Source organism: Seriola lalandi, unplaced genomic scaffold, assembly GCF_002814215.2.
Source record: "Seriola lalandi dorsalis isolate HSWRI2012SDOR001 ecotype SW California unplaced genomic scaffold, Sedor1 jcf7180002054544, whole genome shotgun sequence".
Taxonomy (NCBI): Eukaryota; Metazoa; Chordata; class Actinopteri; order Carangiformes; family Carangidae; genus Seriola; species Seriola lalandi.
Genome location: NW_019525097.1, coordinates 3,044,833 through 3,068,883, shown reverse-complemented (window position 1 = coordinate 3,068,883; position 24,051 = coordinate 3,044,833). Strand labels below are relative to the sequence as shown.

Sequence of the window (24,051 nt, the reverse complement as noted above, 5' to 3'; positions counted from 1 at the left end):
CACAAAAAAAAAAAAAAAAAACCTGCAGGCTAATCTGCAAATGACCACACACATGGTGTTCTTTCTAAAAATCTTTCGTAGCTGCTCCAAACTCAGTTTTCAGCGAAGGTCAAACACCAAAAATACTATCAAAGCTCCCATTCGCTTTTGTTCAATTTTTTTTTTTATAAATTCTATTAAGATGCAGTCAGTGTATCTGAAGTAAGGCAACATGATATAGGAGTAAAAAAAACAAAGGATTATTCCTGAGCACTACATGGTGGGCACCAAGAGTAAAAAAAAAAAAAAAACACACCTCCATTACAACAAAATTTAATCATGCACCCCAAAATCAATTTAAATTAATTGTTTGAACATCTGGTATTTAAATAGTGGACGTGAGCTGCTCAGTCATCGAAAGACTTAAAAGATCAAAAACCATGAGAGGTATGTTATCAGTAGACCAAACATGGAACTACTCCACTGGAAATGAACAGTCGACCAATTTGAGGATTAACAATTGTATTAGCATTTATGTAATTCCATTAACTCTTAAAATTAAGGCACTATTCTTTATTCAATCATCCTGCCACAGGGTTCTTTTACACCCCACAAAACTCTGTCTATTGAGATAAGACTGCTTGTTTTTGTATCTTTAGGAACAAAACTTGTTTATTTTAAATTAAATCTACATTGTCAAACATTAATAAGCAGAAGTGGGGAATTAGTGGCTTCTCTATGTTTTTTATGCTAAATGATGAACTGCAAGTAATTAATTTCATTCCAAAGTTTGGGGTATTTTGAGTCAGTTTTCAGATGATTCATTAATATAACATTTACATGAAAGAAGAGCAGCTTGTTTCCTCGCACAGCATGTATTATACCCATTTCAATATGATCTTAATATAATGTAGAGAATGCATGTCTATCAGAATCATCTTCAATCACATCATCTGTCCACTTATAAAGCTTTTCAATAATGCAGGCTAGGTGTGGGAGGCTGGAGTAATGCATTAAAATTTATAGCAAAGAGTCCTTGCAAAGACTGTCCATTAGTCTTCTATTATTTGGTACAGAACAACCAGGCTTTCAGCAAAGGGCAGCAGGGAAGAATATTGAAACCACTGACCCCAGACTGAAGCAAAGAACTTGTAGCCCAGCAATGTCTTATGTCCTATATCTCACTTATGATGAAGAAGTCTGGAATTATTTTGAGGTTTTGCAATAACAATGTGATGCTTAATGAAAGTTTCAAAGAAAGGTAAAATGTTTTAGAAAATGTTATGGCTTACTGTCTTTCCATCAAACCTTGAAATACAGACTGATTGATTTGATAATGGCAGCTGCACAAAAATCATGCGTAAGTGGGTTGAACTGATTAAAGTTAAGACTTCAACTATTGCTACATGCATGAATTAATTTTGACTTATCTTTCCTTTATAACATAGGGGTTAAATATTGTGACATGTTGAATGTTCTCATGTGGTTTGACCGTCAACTCGTACAATGCCTTCTGTTCACGTGTTATATACTACACATAGTCATCTGTCTCTGCGTTGTGTATTCCTCCTAACTTTTAAGTATATTTTCAGGTTACTACACCATTTTCCTCTTTGCTTTTTAAAGTTACTCACTAGGAGCAGCCTGTTCAGTCTCTGTGGGCTCCTCCTCTGTCTTCTGAGGTGGACCCTTGATCTTGTAGAGTAGAGCAAGGAGACGGCCTTTTATTGAAGTGTCCTGCTCTTCCTCTTCCTCCTCAACTGGAATTCCTGCAAGGAGAAACTCTTTTCTGTCAAACATTATTTTAAGATTTCGCATCAAGAGCTTAAATGTGGACACAGTGAGGTGTACTGGCTTTAAAGTGCAAATGTATTAAAAAGTGTAGCCAAGTGTAGCAATTTTAGACACCAGTATGTTGACTGTTAGGATCTATTTCACTCTAAACATATGTTGAGTGCTTATGATTTTAAAATCACATCTCAAAAACTACTGCTTTGTTTTTTTCTGGTCATAGGTCAGGAGGAAACATGTTGGAGCTGAATCAGTTTGTATGAGAAAATACGTAATACGAAGTAGAAAGCATGATTATCAACTGAAATCAAAAATATGTGTACCACAGTGCAGTCGCAATTCTTCATGGAAGGAGCAGAGTTCATCCTGGATCTCCTCGGGACAGGGGCAGTCCTCCCCTGCACTGAAATTCAACAGTATGTTGATCTGCAGGAAACAGACAAACAAAACAATAAGATGAGAAGAGCTAAGACCGGGGGGAGTGAATACAACAAATTTGTTTTAGAGGCACAAGGGAGAAGGGAGAGAAGGGCAAAATAATCTCTCACACAAGGCTGCGAAAGAATGAATAAAAGAAAGATAGCATAGCAAAAAGGCAGAAAGGACAGCAACATTATTATTTGGAGTTGCACTCAACAGAAGAATAACTCATGTGGTCTCCAGTCTGGTCTGAAGTGTTTCTCATTAAGTCTAGTGATAAGCACAAAATAAAAACTTTAAAGTAATTCTTGATCATAAACTTAGAAATATAATTTTTAATGATTAAGTATCCTAAACAGCAGCAAATCTGCTGTGTGTCACAAGCTAACTATAAAACACTAAATATAAATGAGATGCTTCCTCAGGCTAAGTAAATGCAGTGACCAGTTTAGGCTACTCTGATGTCTATTTCCGTCACTGCTTTTTAATAAACCATGGGAGGAACATACAGCGATCTAGGGGAATGTTGCCTACACAGAACACCTGCTGCTGACCACTACTGCCTATTTTTCAGGGAGTGTAGCTGGTGGGGGGGATGGGGGTGCAAAAAAACAATATGCACATGAAAGCTTTGCAGTCATATAGATCTCAACTTGCTTCTGTGTTGTGTGCAAGAGCTTTGCTCACCACATAAACACGTAATCTGCCCACAAACCGAAAAGAAACGAGTGCGACTTTGTCGCTACTGGGCAGGAAGAATAATGTTGTACCTTTTTCTTTCTCTCTACTATGGCTCTAAGACACACTGAAAAGATAAATGGCTGTTAAATGGAGTCTACTCATTAGGTACACTGATCTGAGCCCCTGGCTCTGTACAATTATTACACACTGAGCTGAAAAACACTGAAAGCATGTGGTGTAAGGAAAGGTACAACTGAGGCCTGTTTATGCGCTTTAGTTTGTATTATTCTGATTAACTGAGCAGCAGGATCCAAAACTTATCAAAGGGTCTCAACAAATATTTCCGCTGCTTCTATCAATGCTTATTATATTTTAGATGGAAAGAAACCAAAAAGAGATTTTAAAGTTTTGATCATCAAACAGTAAAATGTTAAGATGAACACGAGTTGGGTTCTGCTCATATTAGCTTATTGATGATATGTCCTATCAGTGTTCATGTCAGCTGTTAGGTAACAAGAAACTGTGGAAAAATGCCAAGTTAGTTTTGATTTTTTATTTTAATAATAATAATAATAATAATAATAATAATAATAATAACAATGTTTTACATCGTTATTGGATTTTTGAAATATCAATATTATTATCAGTGTCAAAAGTCCAGTATCCATTGCGCTACACATAATACTGTCAAACTGCTGTTCTTTTATTGGTCCCAAAAATGCAAATTATTACAATCCCAAGTTAAGGACCTTCTGAAGGGTACATTATTTGTTACCGGAGTAACAACATTAGTTCATTAGTTGTTACCAGAGTAACAACATTAGGAGGATCCAAATAAACAATAAGGGTTACACAGTCCTGTCTGTCCCTGGACTGACCGTTGCCCAGATGGCACAGCACAAAGAAACCTGAGTCTGACCTCTTTAGAGTTAAAGGGCCAATTGCTTCAACATCTGCTGTGAGAGCGAGCGAACCCTCAGGGGGATATTTTGGTCTGAAATGTTCAGATAGCACAGTCTGCTGGTTTGATTTAGGTTTCCGAGCAGCATCTATACTCTGGTCAAACTGGTATTTTTGACTTTGCGTTTCTGTTCTGGTTTGCTTATTATTATATTCTGTTTTCTTCAACAACCTGCACCAACCATTGCAAACAGTTTAAGGGCTGAGCTATAGATTTGATGGATTGATGCTGTTTCTGCAGTTTTTCACAATGCACCAAGCTGTAAAATGTTTAATTTTTTTTAAAAAAGAGAGAAGTTGAACAAAGCATACTGTAAATTTCCCCTTTGGGTCTAATAACAATTTCCTACTCCTAATTGCCAGCTGTTTAACTCTCACTGCACAGCTAATTCACTCCAAGTTCAATTTAGTATCACATATGGCGAAATTTACTTTTTGGTATACCAGCTGAAAATAAAGTTAAGGAACAACTGAAAACTAAAAAGCCACAACTACAAAACCTTCAAAAGCTCATGTTCCAGTTGCTGTCGCTGATTTTTCCAGTCAAGGTAATTGATTTTCTTTCACCCTAAGGGTCGACTGTTCATTCTGGGGTTTTGCCTTAAAATAATATGTTACAGAACATTAACTACATCTCAAACGGGATGTAAACAATTTCTTATTTGCTTTTTTGGTCCACTGCAGTAATTGTACCTGTTCCTGCGGGGGGGAACGAAACTCTTTGGTCTTCTTGGCAGTGACAGCGGCAGACATGTTGAGTGCCTGCATCAGCTCATTGTAACGGAACTTCTGGTTGAATTGCAGCTTGGACACAAAGCTGTCAGAGAACGAGACGATGGACTCGATGCGGTGCTTCAGCTCACAGTCACAGAAGTAATGCAGCAGCTCACACATCTGAAAAGAACAGAAACCTATTCATGAAATCCATTCAAAGAGATGAATTCAGCAGGAATGCAGAATAAGAATTAAAAGTTTCTCTTTCTCTCTGTGTCTGTATTATTTAATGTGGGTTTTGAATGATTCTTTTCATATAAACTTATTATAAGTTTTTTTGACTTCAAAGAAACCTCACATATTATTGCAATTTCCAAGAGATGTACATCCGTCATACAAGTTGTTTTTATCAACTTTTAATCTTAACAGCATTGTGAACTTTTTGTCATTAACGGGAACATTAGTATTCAGTCACTGCCTTGCTTTGCAGTTATTTAGTCACTTCTCAGTATGAGATAAATCATAAAAGCTTCAAACTACTGACAAATGAGGAACTACTGTACCGAATCGAATGCTGGAAAATAAGATGCGTAAAATTAAAATTTAATTAAAACCCTGGCAGATAAGTGATGGACCTTTTATTTTTTATGCAACTCTTCAATGTCATGTTCAAAATCACTGAAACATGTGAATGTTTTCATGATCATTTTCATCACCTGGCGTTTGACAGACTCGGGCAGTGACTTCTCCAGCAGACCTTTAGCTGGCGGTTTACTCTCCTTGGTCTCCTCTTCTCCCGCCTCCACGGCCTTCTCTTCATTCTTGCTCACCTCCTCCTTCTCCCCCGCCTCGGCCACCTCATCCGCCTTCCCTTCCTCACCCTCAGTGGCTTCTCCGAACACGTTGGGGTCAATCAGGAGGAGAATCAGCCTTACCTCCTCGCTGGTTAGGACGCCCATAATTAACAGCGTTCCGATCAGCTTCAGAATGGGGACGAACTGGTACTCGGCGCTTCCACCTACTGGGTCTCGGATGTGTAAGCCTCCGCCCTGCACAGCCTCAGTGAGCATGCTGATGGCTTTCTCTTTCAGGATGACTAGAGGGATCTGAGGGCTGTAGAGATACTGGTGGCGTTTGGTGTTGATGATGCCGACAGGGGAGAAGTTGACCCGAGGTTTGAGGGAAGTGCTCAGTCCCACTCCAGGCAGTGAGTGCCGCTTGGACTCGTCTGGGAATAGCTTGATGGAGCGCGTCTCCTCTGTCACAGGGATGATGAACTCGTTGTTCATCATTAGGCGAGCCTCCTTTGCAGTCTCAAGATGGATGCTGGCAATGAGAAGAAGAATAAGTTCAATCATTACATACATCTTCCGCTCCTTGGCCATTATACGTTTCAAGAAAAAAAAACATTCAGCACTCTAGATTTAGGTTTAAAAATAATCTTCCCTAAGTGGTATAAATGTGCAATTAGTAAGATTTCTGCAGCCCTGCTTCACAAAATTACCATAATATACTGACAGGGTTGTTGATCAATACTCATGACTCAGCGATTACCCGACTAGCTGCTGAGATGCTGAGTTCTCAAATTCTTTGTGGCCTTTAATCACAATTTGGAAACAAAACTCTCCACCCACAGAGATGTTAACATTCTCCACTTAAAAGTGCATATTCAGTGATAATGGAGGTAAACGCTATGTATTCAAAGTACCAGGTGACATTCATAATGTATGATTTAGCCCAGTTATGTCCATGTGTAGTTAACTTGAGAATGTATTAGCATTCACTACAAATACATCACAGAGGGGTTATTAAGATTTATATGACAAATTTACTTTATGGTCCTATGTGCCACTCAATCACTTTAACAGTAAATTGTGATGGAGTTGGTATTATAATAATGCTATCATAGTTCATCATTAGATTATTTGATGAGTAAAGATATTGCCGACCTTATTCTCTTTTCTGTGCATGAAAGTGGAGGTTGTCAAATATGAATCACTTGCAGCAGTGTAAGCTTTTTTTTGTATCACTAACGGCTGCATTTATTATTTTTACCACTACATTTTCTACTCATCCATAAATGAAATGTAGATAAATAAGATAATTTTCCCCAAAAAAGTAACTGGCAGTGCAACTAACACACCTGATGAGAACATTGTAGAAGCCCTCTCTGAGCATGCCAGAGAGGTACTGGTTGTCGATGGTGTAGAGGAGCTGTGATTGGTCCAAGTGGCTGCAGAGGGCGTGAGCTACACGAGTGTTTCCCAGGGCACAGAGGGCACAGTACAGCTTCAGCGTGTGGTAGTGGAACTTCCTCAGGTCTTCATGCTCTGATAACTCCAGGATATCCAAACACCTGGAAGAAAGACATGGAAAGAATGAGATAATGGGGAAGCAAGGGGGTTATTTACACAGTAAATACTAGCAGGCAAACTTAAATTTCAATACTATTACAACGGTATTTACTAAAGGAACTAGGCAATATGGTGTATAAGCCGTGGAATGCTATGAATGTGTTCACCATCAGACTATAGCTTTTATGTGATGGTAACTCTCCTTTGTACTGTCTCTCTGTGCATTAGGCAATTTTGGGAAATGCTGTTAATCATTGTGAGCAGTAAGATTTGTGCAACAATGTTACAAAGTCTTGATTTGGCAGGTATTTAATTCACTAAAATAGACAAAAGCAAAACATTCCCATGTTGTAAATTCATCCATTAACAGAACAATCTTGATTCCACATAATTTACTATTTCATGATATATATTGATATCATGATATATAAAATTACACTACACTGGATTACACAATGGTTGAGATTGTTGTTGTAATTTATGCCCTCAATTTTGGTATAGAGTGCTCCTAAACACATCTACTCATCAAACAGATAAAAGTTGTCGTTTCTCAACTTTTAACATCACAATAAATAGCAACAAATCTTGACAACATTAATTTTGAGTTAATGAGGTAATTACATTATCCAACAAATTACAGGACATAACCAGACCATGAATAAATAAGATCAAGAATCACATTGTTTTATGTTTTGTGTGACACAGGTCAGATTTCACATTGGCAACTGGAAGCAAGAGAGGAAATTTATTTACTGACAACACTTGCACTTACAGCACCAGGGAGACTAGTAATCATCTTAATGATTGTGTTGCATATTGTAATTAATTACCAAGGTATTTAATGGATTGCTTTTCATTTAGTAATGTGCATGAGATGTTCACACCACTTGTTAATCATAATTATAAGAGCAGCAAGACAGCCCTCTTGGATCCCACACTGCTGACCAATAACTTTTTTCCAGATAATGCAAGCACAGGATAACAGCGTAGGAAAGAACAAGTCAAAAGTCTGAATCTTAGAGGTATGTGTTTGTATATTAAAAGCTCAAATCCATCCATGTTCCGACCTGTTCTCCTCAGGTATATGAACAGCCATGATCTGCAGCTGCTCCAGACACTGGACCACCCAGCCATGCCTCTCGCTGACCCGAGCTGTCTCTACAGTGAGGAAGGTGTTTGGCATTCGGCTCCACAGCACGGCCACGATTGTCTGCACGTCCAGTCGTGGCGGGCACTGTGGCACCGGGTTCCTCTGCTCGCTCTTGAATATGGCTGATGAGAGCGGCATGGCATCCTGGGAAGAGAAGGAGAGGAAGAGAAATAGAGAGTAGAGAGAATAGATCATATTAATTCAAGGCAAACAATATTAACCTGTGGATGGAGCATGGGCTTCCCGTTGTAATATTCTTCTTGCTGGAATTAACACTTTGACTCTTAAATAATTTCTAAGTGATTAAAATATGTGGTGCCTTCAGTATCAGGTTTGAGGACCCTGAGGGATGCTTGAACAGAATAATGAAGTTTAACTTCATTAATATTTCATTCACAAATTTTATCCTCGTATCGTCCCAAGTAGTTTATATATAAAAAAGAACATGCACTTCTATCACAGTCTCATTACACCCACTACTATTCCCAGTGCAGATGGAGCTTAATACTCAATTAATGATCGCAAAAACCTCCTATATGGGTCAAGGAGTCAAAATGAGGGTCTGCTAACCAGCGTGTGACTATTGAGGATGTGTGACATAAAAAAAAATTATTAAATAAATAAAAAGAAGCCCCATGCTTGTTCTGCATATTATGCTGAGCTATTGACCCCTTTGAGGCAAGTGAAGTGTAAGGCTATGGTTATGGAATAAGTTAAGAGTGAGTGCTTAAGAGACTGATTAAATATGTGTAAAACTACACTACTATACAGCACATCATGCTTAATGTTAAGATTAAGAAAAAAGAAAAACACACCTTGATCTTGACAAATTCAAACTGGAAGAGGTTTGCACTGGTGGGGCGTACAAACACAGATGGGAAGAGCTTGGTATTTGGTTCCACCTGAAAATAGACAAAGCAAAGTTCAACATCCACATCATGCACTTACTCAAATCAGTTTATGTTCACAGTCAGTTCATAGCATTTAAAAATCTACCAAAAGAAAACAAAAAAGTGCTGCAACACTGCATGATGGATAGTAATAGTCTAATCCTTCCTGAATTGAAGCCTTTGTGAAATCTGGGATAATGGTATTTTCTTTAATGCAGCCTTGATACTCAAATTGGCAAATTTGACAAATGTCAGAAGGCATTTAACGTCTAAGCCCATGGATTATCTGCTGTTTTAAATGCCAGTTCAATGAGTATGATTTGGTGTATTGACACCAATCACAGACAAAAGATAAATACAATGAGAGGAAAATACAACCAGCGCTTTAATGTGGTTACAGGACAAGAAGCTTTTCATCAGGGTAAAAGCCTCTTGATCTCCTCAGAGGGCTTTTCTTATAAAAAATGCCAATTCACGACTAAATCAAGGAATGAAAAGGAGACAATAAGAACAGAACAAGACTTGGTTGATAGAAGCTTCTCAAGGAATCATTTTGATGTCTAGTCAGGTTCAATACCAAGCGTTAAAAACCTGAAATCAGCGAGGCGAGACAAAGATTACTGAGCAGATGTCTATCTTTGTTATGACTCTGATATTGAAAAAAGGGAGAATTCAGCTGTATAATTTCCTAGCTGCCTTTCTGCAGGTCTAATTTACTGCAGTGCAAATTTGTTTACGTTACCTCAAAAGGAAGACAGAGGGGAATATATTTTCAGTGCGTGCAGACAATACAAATATATATGAGCGAGAGCCATCTATCCAAATGATTTATTAGAACAAAAACACTCTAAAGTCCTCTGTCTCTAAATGTAATAGTTATGGAGCCAAGTCTTGCGGAGAAATAATCCAGTCCTTTTCTTTTTGCTTTTCAGATGGATTGGAAAAGAAAAACTCTACACCATCTTACAGTTGGCATACAAAATAACACAATAATGACATGCACATACATAAGTTTATAAGCTAGACTGCCCTTGTGTCTGAGTCCTCTGTGCCCCACTACTGTGCTTTGTTATTCTTATTTACCTGATATGTTGTGGGTAGCTCCTTTCCGTTGGCAGTGAAGGAGACAAGGCCGGTGGCAAGGTCAATCAAACAGCCGATCTCCAGGTCAGAGTTGGAGCGGTTGGAGGAAGACGGGCCAACGGCGTCTGCTCCACACACCATGTAGCAGTTACTCCTCTGGACACTGCAGCAAAACAAGTAGAAAATAAACCTGGCGTGCATAAATCCATGTGAATGTGAGGATCCACAGGACAACAATATCTTTTCATTATGTGCCACATTCATCGATCTGTGTTGACTTGTGACTCTTGCCTCATTCATATTCATTCTGTCACACCCGGAGGCTTCTCTTCTGCATTTACTCTACTGAATACTGAAGGAGGACGGAGACTGGCTGATAAAAAAAAGATATGTCATGTCTTGTCTTTGTTGTGCTAAGGTCAAATTATGGCTCATAGGAAATCTGGAAACATAACTTTACCACTCTTATAAAACTAAGTTTACGTAATTTAAATTTACGTTTAAGCAATATTTTGACATTACTTATTTATTTATTTATTGAACGTTTCACTTGAAGTGATTTTAATGATAATATAGGTATTAATTGACCTGTTTTCTTGGTTGTATAATTTGCCAGGTAATCTGAAGTCCTGCATATCTTTCTATCTTCACATCAAGCACCACAATGGAAAAACAGGGCTTGGACTTCATTCTTTTTCATAAAAATGCTTGATTTTCTTTTGTTCTTGTAATATCAAATGCATGTTCAGAGGGAGATTGCTCTTTTTATACATGAAGTCTTACCAATGCAATAGAAGGCAATAATTATATCATCAATCGGGAACACTTGTATTAATTTCACTGAATTAACAACAATGCAGATGATCAATCTGAACATAAAACCATGATTCAAATTTTTAAGATTAGCAATGTTTTGTTCATTTACAGTAATTCGCTTATTGCAGAGTCTGTGAAATACCAAACAAGAAAAAGAAAGAAAAAGAACAGGAAGAAGAAAAACAACAAGAATAATTTCCAAAAAATCTTTGCCTTTTCTTGCAATAGTTTCTGTGTTTCTGTGCAGCCCAAATTGGATTCCCTCACAATACTACCACATAGCCATTAATACATGTCTCAGATTATTACATTCTTTTGCAACACCCAGCGCTATCCTGATATAAAGAGTCAGCTTAATAAGTTTTATTTCAAACTTTGCCTTAAGCACACTAAGACAACAGGAAAAGTGTTGCAGAGAGAAAGCAAGAAGTGATGCAAGGGAATGGAGAAGGTACTGTGAGAAAACAACAAAGTATCACAAGGAAATCCATTTCTGAAAACACATATTCACAGCGTCCTTAGGGGTTCTGTACAAAAAAAGAGTCACACTGCGACCCTTAACCCATATTATTTGACCTTCTCTAAATCACGATAAAGGTGGCACATTAAATTCCCTTGTATTCCCTGATTTCCTTAGAGAACAAAGCAAATCTGCTGACCACACTTCTCTTAAAATAAATAAATAAATAAATAAATAAATAAATAAATAAATAAAAGGGAACTTGCCTCTCATGGACTCGGCCCCTCTCATCTCCCAGGGTGACGGTGACTGTTCGCGTCTTGCTGAGGCCGAAGTTCTTGCTGTGGTAGTGATAGTCTGGTGTGACCCAGCCCACCCACACCGAGGCAGGGTCCTGTCCAGCAAACACTCTAACTGAGTGGTAGTACTGCCATTAAAAAAAGGGGGACACAGAGTACAACTGGTTACTCTCATTGAACAGAGCCATTCATAACAATTTTTTTCAGATGTCATGCATATCTTTGAAAATTTGAGTTGATTTACAGTTGTGATGCTTCCATAGTCCATAGTTCCATCTTCTTTTGGAGGATGGCTGCAGAAACAAAAACACAGCAGCAGGTTTGTAGAGCAACAAAATTTCATCTTAATTTTTTGTATTGCAGGCGGACCAAATAAGTGCAAATTGTGTCTAAATGATCAAATTTATCAATATAACATTGCTACTAGAACAGTCATTGTCCAGGAAAACAATTCCACTGCTGTTCCTCCATAATTAAATTTTCATTTGCATCACTCCCACTGCTAATACAATGTCGCACTGATGTCTGACCTGAGTTTCAGTGATTCCTCCAGTAACTTGTCTGCAGAGTAGAACTCTACAGGCATGCTCAGTCTACAGTACACCATGTCGTTGTTGCTGTTCTGGGTGCCAAACGTCTTGTGGGTGACCTTGAGGCAGGGAGGGCTGTCCACCGTTCCATCGATCCTTGTCACCTGAGGAATTAAGTGAGTCGGGGCGAACCAAAACCCAAAGGAGAGAAGCAACACACACCACCAATGTGTCCATCAACCCCAGCTGCACTGTTCATTACAGATACATTGGCATGCATAGATTAAAAGCTGGAAAATAGCCATACTACTGTTACTTTATGAAGGCTACTTGACAGTTTACAGTGTTGATAAATACAGTGAATATAAAGAGAAAGAGAAATGGATATGACATGCAATAAAGGTCCCCAGTTGTAATTGAACCAGGGATGTTTCAGTGAAACTGTAAGCATCTTAGCCACTACGCCAGATGATGCTGTTAACATGCAGCCTTGATAGTCAGCTGACCCAAAAATTATGATATTGGAAATACTTTACCTCAACATGCATGTGGTCCTGGGGTATGTTGACAAAGGTGGGGAGGCGCTTGCTGAACCACATGGTGATCTCTCTGTTCATGTTGACAGCAAAGGGCTCAAAGCCTTCCTGCAGACCACACATGGTGTAGTACTTGAAAGTATTGGCATCCTTGCCCAGGTTCATCCGGCCGATCTGAGACATCCCCAGACTGCACACAGGGATGAAACCTGGGAAGAGGTAAGGGACATTCTTGGGTTTGCCACTTACCAGGAAATGAACGGCAAATATTACACACCTGTGCTTAATAAATGTCTATATCTTCTCTGAAGTGTGGCATATCAGACAGTCATCAAACCTGCACCTCTCTGCACTTTTAATTCAAAATTAACTCAGATGTTTACCTACAGCAACAACAATGTGATTTATCTGTTTGCCCTCAAGATCTACATTTAATTAGTCTGTTGACTTCACGGACTGCTTTCAGTGCACAGTCATGTATGTAAGCACAGTCTGAAAACTGTCTATACAGCAGAATCCATCACACATAAACTATAACAATTAATTTTAATGACTTAACTTTGTTCCTGTGTGACTGTCTTATCCTGAGGGATGGTTCATTTGCAGAGTAATGGGACGGACTTCATTAAATTGTATAATCATTAGCATTTAGTACTTTTTTTTCTTTTGCCTCATGCTTACTGCCAAACAAGCCCAGTCACACCTCTGGAGACACTGTGGTGGAAACACGCAAAGAATAAATTAATGAATTAACACTAAAACTCATGAGAATGGAGCCCTCACCGTCCTCTGTCTCAAAGTCAGCAAAGCAAAGCTCAGAGCCCTTGTTGGTGATCAGGAGCTCTCCGTTCAGGGTGAAAATCATGGATTTGTCCTCCATGTTGATCATGCAACCAACCACGTCGCCCTTTTTCCAAGGATGTCCAAAGTAGCGGCTGCCTGCATGCATACGTCGACCCTTAAAAATAAAAAGCAAATTTGTAGCAGCAAGCAAAATTATGAAAACAACGGTAATCTAATTTTTCACATTACGTGCATTACTTCATGCACTTCTGTTACTGTTTGAATAGGTATTGATCAGTTCTATCAGTATAGATACATATACTGTGTTTGAATGTGTTTGGATGATTGGATTCCTAATTTGTACTTAACTTCCATATTTTACATTACATAAAAATTATAATTGAGTCCTTGAAAAGCCAAAATCTTTCAAATAACTTGTTGTTAGTCATCTTAAAAAAAATTACGATTTGGTTTACCCTGTATCCATCAAAAACAAAGGCTTGGTCATCCACTCCCAGTTCCACGTCAGGTCTGCAGCCCGGTCTGGCCCAGCCAACCTTCATATCACCTCCAGTCAGGGACTCAAACTCAAAGTACCACTTCCCTGTTTTCACTGCATATGTCTGCTCCACACGGAAGAAGCGAATGGTCTCGATGCTCTGATCATCCATCATATGGACGGCTGTGGCCATGGAGAAACAGGAAAAAATGAGGCTTTACCATGATCGACACACATGTACTGATATTTCCAACAGTAAGTTATACAATGACTGACCAAATAAGCAGAGGTGAGGAGGGTTCAGGATTTGTGTGCTCATTTTAAAGTTGAAAAAAATATGTATTGCAATAACTATGACTTACTAAGGATGTAGTGTTGATGTGTCCGAGCATTTCATATCAAATTATCTATTAGCCAAACTTAAACTAGGAGTTAATAAGTTTATGTGGCAGTAGTGTCAACAGCAGGGTCTCACCCTCCTGGTCTGGGGGGTCGATGTCATATCCATATCCAACCATGGTCCTGATGGCCTCTCTCAGACTGTCTCTGTTAGATTTCTTAGTACGTTCGTCCAATAAAGCATATGGCACCAAGCGAGGGTTACGTCTGCTCTTCAAATCCTGACCCAAACCAAGAAAAGATAATAATTCAAGAAAGTAAATATGTTAATAGAATATACACAATTACGTAGGTACAAATAAAAGAAGTAAAGCAATCTAGCTGAGGTTTTCATTGTGGATTGTCATTTATTGTAACTGTTAGTGTAATAGTTCATTTTATTTTCAAATCTAAAGCCAGTTCCTTCCTTGGGGAGAAAAATTACATTTACCTGCTGGATGCCATAGGTCCATCCTTGTTTAATTCTGTCTTTGGCCCACACGTTGTGTGCATTCTCGGCCAGTTTATCAACTAGAACCTCCTGACCTGCGTTCAGTTTCACATCAGAGAGGTCCAGTGGCGCAGGCTTATATCCATTAGACATCATGTAGCTGCAGACAACATAACATGACAATTCCACAGGATGAAGATGACGGCACAGCATTGCAATATCTACACTGTTTCAACAAGACTTTTATTTGGTCACATACTATATATTCTGTAAATGTCATTTTTCTTTAGCTTTGCACCATTGTAATTTAAGAAATGATAAGATATGCAGGTAGTGTTATGATGAAATAAACTTTTAGCAGGATGTCGTACTCTTTGGGTAGTTTGATTTTCTTCAGATCCTCCTCAGCGTGAACATTGACCTGGGCAACATGGCATCCCAGTGCCAAGAGGGTCCTGAGGAAAAAAGAGAAGTATGAAACGAAAGCGAGATAAAGACATAATGACATCAATACTCAAGCCCCATTACACTTTGTTAGATGACTATGTTTCATCACCAGCAAAATCCATTGAGAGACTGCTACATTTTTAACACAGGTCATTAGTCACTGATAAATCGCAGTGAATCGATACAGTAACACTCTGAACAGCAGTCAGTCTTGGCTGTGTGGATCCACGGCAGCTGGTAGTAGTATGTAATTGACAAACTCCATACCCGATTGAAGCTCACCGTAACAGGAGATCGCTTTATTGAGCCAAGCCAAATGTTTTTACTGTGAGATGACTCAGTAGTTGGCTCAAATAAGCGTTGGACCCAAGATTTAAAAAAAAATCAATACTGGACTTCACTCAGAAGATGCAAGTCATTACAAGCTCTGCTTTAATCTTAGCCTTAATCTGCTCTCGCACTGCATTCTGCAGGGAGCAGGGGCCATTCCACAAATAGGTAATTGGATTATTTAGCAAACCGCATTGCCTTACTTAAGTGTTTCACTGGACATCTGCAGGTTGTAGTTCCTTTCAGTTTCAGGCAGCTTGGTAAAATCCACAAGGCAAGGGTGCTGCCTCTTGTTGTCATCACGAACCTGAAGGGAAAAGAGTCAGGTATCTTTACTGTATGTTTCATCTCACAACAACATCAACTGGACTCCTTTTCTTTCTCTTATAAGATTGTCTATCCATAACTGCCACAGGTTTAAAGGCAACAACACCCCAAAGGTAAACATGATTAAGCATGGCTTAATATTCAGAACATAAAAATACTGAAACAGCAGCTGAATCTATTTACAGTGGATGTTGGCAGATTCATATTGGTTTGTTTTCCACTTGGACTACTTCAAGCCTCAGGTGTTGATTTTTTAATGAAACCGAGACAAGCCTGAATAAGCTCAAAGAAGAGAGCCGCAGTAGCAAGAGGCTCAGCTGTCTGTACGAGAGAGTTGACTTGAGAGAAATTTACTGCTGCGCCCAGACTCTTAACATTACGCTCCAAGTGACTCCTTTTACTGATATTGCTCTATCTACTGTTGACAAAGGTTAAATACAACTGAGGTGCACAAAAGGTATGAGCAATATATACTAAGGCCGTGCACTCACACAGAAAACAATGAAGCCATATCCAACTTTATTATCATTGTCTGCCAAGTATCTGCTACTTGTCCAAAGAGGCTTCTGTCTTGGATTCAGCATGTGATAAAGGCTTGTTAAAGCAAAATTAAATACCAAGCAGCTGTTAAACTGGTAAACTGGCAACCCCCCCCCCCCCCCCCCCCTTAAACACAGTTTTCTCCTACTGTTAATTAATGTGGATGTCATACTCGTGGAGGGAGACACTCATTAAGTTTTTGTTAAATGGCCGCTATGGCAACAGCCTCAGTGGGAAATGATTCTGTGATAACCACCACAGTACAAAAGAGGCAGCGTGTGTGATCAGACTTCTAACAGTCTGTCTGTTCTGCAGTGAACAGGAAGAGTGACTGACAGCGAAGTGATTGGGGCGAGTTAGAGAGAAACTGTAGAAACGGGGGATTAAAACATCTTCGGGGTACTGGATGTTAACTGCAGTTAACTACCTAACCCTGAACAATATGTTTGAGCATCCAAATAAAAATTAAGCAACTTCCCATCTGACAAACCAGCTTTATAATAACAGAATCATTTACGTTGTACTAACTACATTTGACATTACTGTCGTCAAAAAGGGATATTTTTGCTGCTTTTTAGTATCAAAAAAGCAAACCTTCAACTTAAAAAAACATACTGAAACACTGGAGATTTCATTTTTTTTGTTGTTTTATTAACCATTAATAGATCTGCTCTCTGTTTATTTTAAATATGGATGTTTTGCGGAATGGATTCTAAAAATATAATTTGGGCAACAAAACCTCTATTTTCTACTCAAGTGTATAATCATCATCTTATTCGCATTTTTTTTTTCAAGTTTCTCTCTGCTTTCTATCACATAAAGCATTTACTGAGCTGTGCTTGCTGCAAGAGTGAAAGAAGCTGGAAACACACTACCTTAACACATTAACATAATGTCCAGGTGAAAACACCTTTGAAAGAAACCAGCTATTTTTTGGTGAAAATCATTAAAATTTCTTTCCTTCCCTCATTCTATCCATCCTTCCGGTCTACTTTTCCTTGTTTCCTTTATTTCCTCCTTTGCCTGATCTGAAAGCAGGAAGACCACCCAAACTGAAGAAACATTTTCACCCATCAGCAGAACTAAACTCTCTCAACTTCTTCATAAAGATTACTTTGGGTTTTTAAATACATCTTACTGCTAATTCCTGTTATGAGATACACAAGTTAATGGCACATTAACACACATTTTACTGGAGATGGCTGGAGTTTACCATTGTCACTCACCATTTCCAAATACACCCAGTTTGTTTTTTGTGTTGAAAGTGATGGTGAATAGCAGGTTTACCTTGCCGTAGGTCCAGCCCAGTTCAATCTTGTTCATCCCCCACAGTTCATGAATGTTTTCTGCCAGCTTGTCCCGGACGTTGTCCAGGTGAGGGGGAAGAACAATCTGCAGAGAGAGAAGGGAAACAGATGGTTGGATGATAAAAAAAAAAAAAAGACAGACAATGGGCCAACAAACGAAAACTCTCATTTTTTTTCTCCTAACTATGCAATTGTTATATTACTGGGGATTGTACAAACCATCACATTATTTTGGCTTTGTTTAACTGTAGAGAGTATGCAGCTATTCTGCATTTGTGCTTCTCAGTATCTACAGCACTGAATACTATATAACCAGCATGTAACATAAACTAAATGAAACCTAATGGCTTAAACATAACAGGATTAATTTTCTTTTCAAACTATTCTTTAAGGAGGAGCAGACCACCAATAGTATTGAATTACAGACCACGATTAATGCTGAATGTGACTGGTAAATGTTAAAACTCTTTGAATTTAGTATCTACATTAAGCAGAGAGACCATGCAACAGCGAGTGCATGGATGAGGCAACGTCCTGAATTTATCTGCTGGAATGCACACGTCACGCTCTCATGTGCACCCCAAATGACAGGCAGACAGAGACGGTAAGAACTTTATGGGTTAGACTGGCCCACCAAGTAACTACAATTGCACTGTTTTGACTATAATGTATATCTAAGACTATATTTGATTCTCCAGTGCTGGCACAGCGTTATAACGAAGTATGGAGATAGGTCTGGCCATGCGAGACTACAGTTGATTAACATTATGTTTTTTTTTGTTTTTTTTTTTTTTAAATACAATTTATAAATCCTATCCTTACCTGGGTGGTATCAACAGGAGTGGGGATGAAGGAAGCCTGAGAGAGGAACTGGGTGGTTCCCAGCAGATCACGGACCCCCTCGTGGTCTCTCTTGTACTCCTTCACAGGCTCCACATGCATCTTCTCTTTGGGCAACAGCGCCTCATAGCATGGAGAGTAACCAGCGGGCGGCAGGAACTTGAAATCTCCATGGCGCCCACCCAACAGGAAACGGACTCTGGGATGAGAAGTTATATAATACTAAACTGTAGGTATTTAAAGAATGTCTTTTTAATTACTTTTTCAATAAACTTTGAAACCAGCACTTTTATTTTCTACCCAAACAGTTTCAACAGACAGCACTCTACACCTGTGTCATTACATAATACCAAAGCTACAGTAAAGCCACCCAAAGGCAGGGATTATCTACCTTCTTATGCTGGCATAAATCTTTCATTCACAAAATCATTTTGTACTTCATAACAGATAAAATGAATCTGATTAAAGTATAACAAATATAGGTGCGTTTTTTTTTTTTTTGTTTGTTTTTTTTTAAAGAAAAGATCAGTTTTCTACTAAATTTTTTTTCTATTGGTAGTTTTTGGCCTCATGATAATCCCTACCATGAGGTCAATTCAGCAACCTTTTAATTTAACACTACATCACTGCTTGATATCGCAAACCACAAAACACTGACAAACTGTAATTGCATCTCAAGTATAAAAACACTTGCAGCAAAAAAATAAAAATGAGCATCTCTGTTGGGAATGCCACTTCATCTTGTTTCCTAATTATAAATGCAGAGCCTTACTTGACACCTGCAGAGAAGCTGACAACGGGGAAGAAGAATCCGTCTGTATTGAAGTCCTCGAACATGCCCTGGACAGGCTGCCCATTGATCCTGAAGGACATGCTGGGAGCGCCCAAATCCAGACAGCAGCTGACCACATCATCTGAGTTCAGCAGGTGCTGGTTAATGGAGGCCACGGCCCTTGCGATTCGACCTGGACAACACCGGGCAGAAAAAATAGAGGGAGGATGGATGGCTGTTAGAGCTGCAAAGTCATAGTGAATGTAGGGCAGGATGATGGGCGAGGACAAGAGAGAGGAGCAGACATGGGTGATAAGTGCTTTAAAAGGGATGACATGAAATGGATGAGGGGAGGTGATGGGTCTTTCAGTAGATTTAGAAAGGTATGGAGTTATTCTTTCAGGGTGAGAGCAGAAACAAGAGGGTATTCAAAGGACTTTAAGCATGAAACACCAAACTAACAGCTGGGTATATGAGTACATACTACTGACTAGTTATTTCCTCTTATGCAGGCAGAGAATGGGCTTTGCAGTGTTCAAGTGCAACTTAAGATGTAAGACATGTGAGTCAAAGTCCTTAGAGAAAGGTACAGTATGTGAAGAAGTGAAGGACGGGGGAGGGAACTACTCAAAGAGGAGTGTCAAGTGGAGGTTGGATGTAGGAACTTTATGTCAGTGTCAGTGCTATGACTTTGTCCTTCAGTATGTGAAGAATGAAAAAAACAACCTAGAGAGTGGACAAAGTCCTTCTAAGACTTTCTTTTAGAATTTCACACAGAAACTAACCGGGAATTGCTTCATTGCAGAGCTGCACATCAGTCTACTTTTTTTTTTTTTTTTTAATAAAGTTTACAATCAGAATTTCAACAATTTCATCACAACTGTCAGGACAATGCTGGTAACAAAATCATACAACACAACAACTGTCACATTGCATTTTGATTCTAAATGTGATTTAGCTGTGGTTTATGCCAGGAAATATGAGATATCACCCTTTTCGAACAGAGCCTGACCTACTTTAAACCAGTGTAAAAAAACAACATACATTAATCTCTCTTGTGAAATAACCACAACTGATCTAACTTGGGCCAATGTAGGACTTCACCACTCATGCCAGGAAACTGATTGAAAAAATAGGTTTTAAAGGTCTTTAAAAGTTGCCTTAATGAAGTTAGATCCACTAAAACCTTACAATTCCCAAGGAGCTACAACAAACACCAACTTGGTGACCAGTGACACTTCTATATATACACACAAATGTACATATGTCTCCAATTGTGTCCAAGTTTCCAATCTCTGTCATGTATCTAAAATCAGTTAGTAGTAAAACATTTAAGCTGAGATGCCTACCTGACCACAGGTGAAGTCCATCAAAGCTGTAGGAGTACAGGTCATCCCCGACGCCATTGCCTCCCCATCCCTCTCCTCCACCAGGGTACGGAGCGTAGCCTTTAGTGTTGGCCCAACCCACCCTCAGATGGGTCGGCTCTCCAGTGACAAAGTGGTCCACCTGGTCGATCACCAGCTCAAAATACCACTTCTTGTACTGAGCTGAACCTTCAGCCATGCCCAGGAAGATGTTTGGTCTCATACTGGAGGTGAAAACAGAGGATGAAGAAACTGTTATGATGCAAAGATGACAAGTTATGAGGGGATTTTCTGTTGAACCTAAAAAAAGGCACATTTTCTTATTTATTTCCTAATAGTGGCCCCATATTTCCTCCCATTAACCCATTCAAAATGTCTAAAATGTTTGAGCCCATACTTATTTCAAAGCTGATGAATAAAATCATCAAGAGGCTGTATCAACACTTTCGTTACCTCTGAACATCATTGACCAGTCGAGTCTGAAGCAGCAGGTCCCTTTTGGGAAGAAGGTTGTCACAGATCAGATTCTGATTGGCTCTCACTGCCACGCCATTACAAACACAGAGGGAACACAACACATCCAGAATCTGAAAGAGAGAGAAAAACATTAGATAACAATTGTGACAGGCATTTTTTATTGCTTTCTTTTGTTTTATAAATGTGCTGCACAGATTCAAGTGCATTCAAAAACCCCAGCATAGAAATTCAGACCTTATTTCTCATTTACATCAAGAGCTATTCTCTAAAAGTTGCAGGTCTTGTAGCAGAGACCTGTGTAAAGTGCTCTCAAGTCAACAGGGCTGTAGACTTCCACCTGTCACTCATGATCAACAGCTGTTGTTTACGAGAATGCCCTTTCATGCCTGTACAATTTATGGAGTAAATATTAAGAGTCTGTGACATTTAATGCTGCATGTAAAACACATGGCTGGAATGTCAATAAACACAAGACAAACATAAATCATTTGATATGAGGCCTCAGTCACAGCCATGATAAAAATTTAAATGCATTGGATCTTTTTAGAGTTCCAGCTTTTCAGGTCGACTTTTAAACAACATTTGAAGTTTTATGAACTGATATGTAAATTCTTTCTCAGGCTCTAGCGTCTGTGTAGTGGGTTTAGCTTTGTTGTCATCACCCAGTAGAGAAGGAAAAAAGGATTTGGAGGCCCAGAAAAGAGCTAATGTCTGCCACTGTGGGCTTAACAGTCAAATTCTGTTTTGTCTTCTGGGATTGCACTTGAACTTGAAGAAGAATAAAAAACAAAAATTTCACTCAAATAGGATTAGAATTAAGTAGAAACCTCATGAAATTCCCTACATTTTACAAAACACTTTTACATACAAAAACATTGCTGAAATCACTAGTGCCACAGGAAGCTTTGTACAAGATATTTGTATTTTACAGCTGGGTAGGACATGTTTTGATTTACCAAGGCAAAACCCGAAGTTCAACAAGTTGGAATTCACCTGTTCCCCTGCTTAGCATTTCTTAACCATGCTAGCAGTGCGGCTCTTAAGATGGAAATCTCAAACTGTCTGCGAGTCCCACAATTTGGTTTAGAGTAAAATATCTCAGCAGGATGCAGAAGCTTCAAAATTGGTACAAGCTTTCCCTAATGACTAACAGCACCCTGTTACTAATAAATGTCAGCATGTTACACTTAACATGTTACCATACTATATGTGAGCTATGCATGATAAAAACTCAGCATTTATTGCATTAGGTTAATCTAACCTGCTAGGGTTAGCATGCAAACATCCTGTGCATAGTAACTGTACACATGTTAACATGCCAACTTTAGCATCAAGGTCAAAATGCAGCCAAGATTTATGAAAGCTGAGCCAAGTGAGAAAACACCTTCAGGCCAACCTTAACTTATAAAATTCTTGTCACTGAAGGCAGTGTTAGCAAAGTTGCGTCTCCTTTTTTTCATCCATTCAACAATTTGTTTTTATGCAGCCTCACTGCCTGTTAGCATTACATTTTATATTACTATTGTTGTTACTGCCGCTACTATCACTATTGGCTCTATATAAATAAAAATTGACTTGACTATATTGTTAGTCTTGGTAACAATGACACTATCACAATCAATAATTATACATGGAGTTGAATGTGCTCACAATAGAAATTAATGTTAGTAACTATTTAGTCTGAAATATACAATTTGCTAATATTTATGCGCTCATATTTCTGCCCACCTTATGGTTGCGTCCATGCTTGTAGAGCAAAGAGATGATGGATTTAATGTGCCCTCTCTGGATGATGTTCAGAGCCTCTGGGCTTTCTACCAAGATACAGTGGAGGACTTCCAGGATTCCTAAGAGGTCACACAAAATATTTGTTATCATCAGAACAAATGTATATCAAATAGACAAGATCTTAGCCTCAGTTGAGCATTTTTTCTGACACTCAGTGTAATGCTATCAGTGTTTGGGGCTTTTTCCAAACTTTCAAAAAAGGATCAGAAGAAAAGTGTTTCCCATGATACCTGATGAAGATTCCAATCTCTCCAGTTTGCTGATCAACCAGTCCAAGTTGCGGGAAAACTGGGTGCAGTTGTTCCTGTTACCACGAATCAGTGAGGCTGAAAAAAGAACAAAGATTTTACAAGGTTTAATGAAAATACACACAAGGTTTAGCAAAGACATGAATGATATGATTAGAGGTGTAAAATCAGATCCAGGCAGCTTACTGGAATGGATGTTGCAGACACTTTGACATTTAATGAAAAGCAGTCCACCATTTTCCAGTGAACATAAAGTAATTGTCTGACATCTTTAATCCACAGGTAGATATTAAAATTCATTAAATCTTTGAAAACCACCTGACACCTACTGTAATGAAGTCTTTGTAATAGAAAATAAACGTGATAGACTTTGAAGCCACAGTGAAGTCAGGAGCTCTATGCTCTATAAAAAGTTGAGGTGTGTTCCTTGTGCCCTTTCTCTGACACCGTGGTGACATTAAGGAGCCTCCTTATTACTTTACCATCTCATTTTTCACCATTAGGATTCAGGGACACAAGACAGATAATGCCCATGAAACAATTTAACAGCACTTTGTGCCAAAGGAATAATGATGGGTGTTGAATATCTTTTAATTCTGCCTTTTCAGGAAAGCTGTCTCTCAATACAAGCGCATGGGTAGAGCCACAGCACAAGGCAAGGGCAACGTTCACTGTGAACAATGTGCATGTGAAATTAAAAGTCAGAGACAGAGGAGAACCTGAGGCTAAATTATTGTTACATTAGCATACACAGCATTAAGCAATACAGAAGACAAAGGTTTTGGTAATAATAATTCTTGCAACATATTAATGAAGGCAACCAAATGTGAGACC

The 24,051-nt window shown here is 38.8% G+C and overlaps 1 protein-coding gene across 5 annotated transcripts in view; it reads right to left on the bottom strand.

Annotated features, from left to right (window-relative positions):
• The window catches only part of ryr3 (ryanodine receptor 3), a 111,405-nt gene that overhangs the window by 47,727 nt on the left and 39,627 nt on the right, over positions 1–24,051 (bottom strand). For all 5 annotated transcript variants that reach the window (XM_023415121.2, XM_023415123.2, XM_023415124.2 and 2 more), the window contains 25 exons: positions 23,200–23,295; positions 22,910–23,028; positions 21,158–21,291; positions 20,687–20,928; positions 19,338–19,530; positions 18,548–18,764; positions 17,706–17,810; positions 15,755–15,858; positions 15,146–15,229; positions 14,775–14,934; positions 14,421–14,565; positions 13,923–14,128; positions 13,447–13,621; positions 12,664–12,872; positions 12,128–12,291; positions 11,842–11,890; positions 11,565–11,725; positions 10,023–10,185; positions 8,865–8,951; positions 7,967–8,193; positions 6,689–6,901; positions 5,262–5,871; positions 4,525–4,725; positions 2,094–2,196; positions 1,614–1,748 (listed from right to left, as the gene is read on the bottom strand). In XM_023415121.2, coding sequence (XP_023270889.1) covers positions 1,614–1,748; positions 2,094–2,196; positions 4,525–4,725; positions 5,262–5,871; positions 6,689–6,901; positions 7,967–8,193; positions 8,865–8,951; positions 10,023–10,185; positions 11,565–11,725; positions 11,842–11,890; positions 12,128–12,291; positions 12,664–12,872; positions 13,447–13,621; positions 13,923–14,128; positions 14,421–14,565; positions 14,775–14,934; positions 15,146–15,229; positions 15,755–15,858; positions 17,706–17,810; positions 18,548–18,764; positions 19,338–19,530; positions 20,687–20,928; positions 21,158–21,291; positions 22,910–23,028; positions 23,200–23,295 — 4,302 coding nt within the window. The remainder of the gene's footprint in view (positions 1–1,613; positions 1,749–2,093; positions 2,197–4,524; positions 4,726–5,261; positions 5,872–6,688; positions 6,902–7,966; positions 8,194–8,864; positions 8,952–10,022; positions 10,186–11,564; positions 11,726–11,841; positions 11,891–12,127; positions 12,292–12,663; positions 12,873–13,446; positions 13,622–13,922; positions 14,129–14,420; positions 14,566–14,774; positions 14,935–15,145; positions 15,230–15,754; positions 15,859–17,705; positions 17,811–18,547; positions 18,765–19,337; positions 19,531–20,686; positions 20,929–21,157; positions 21,292–22,909; positions 23,029–23,199; positions 23,296–24,051) is intronic.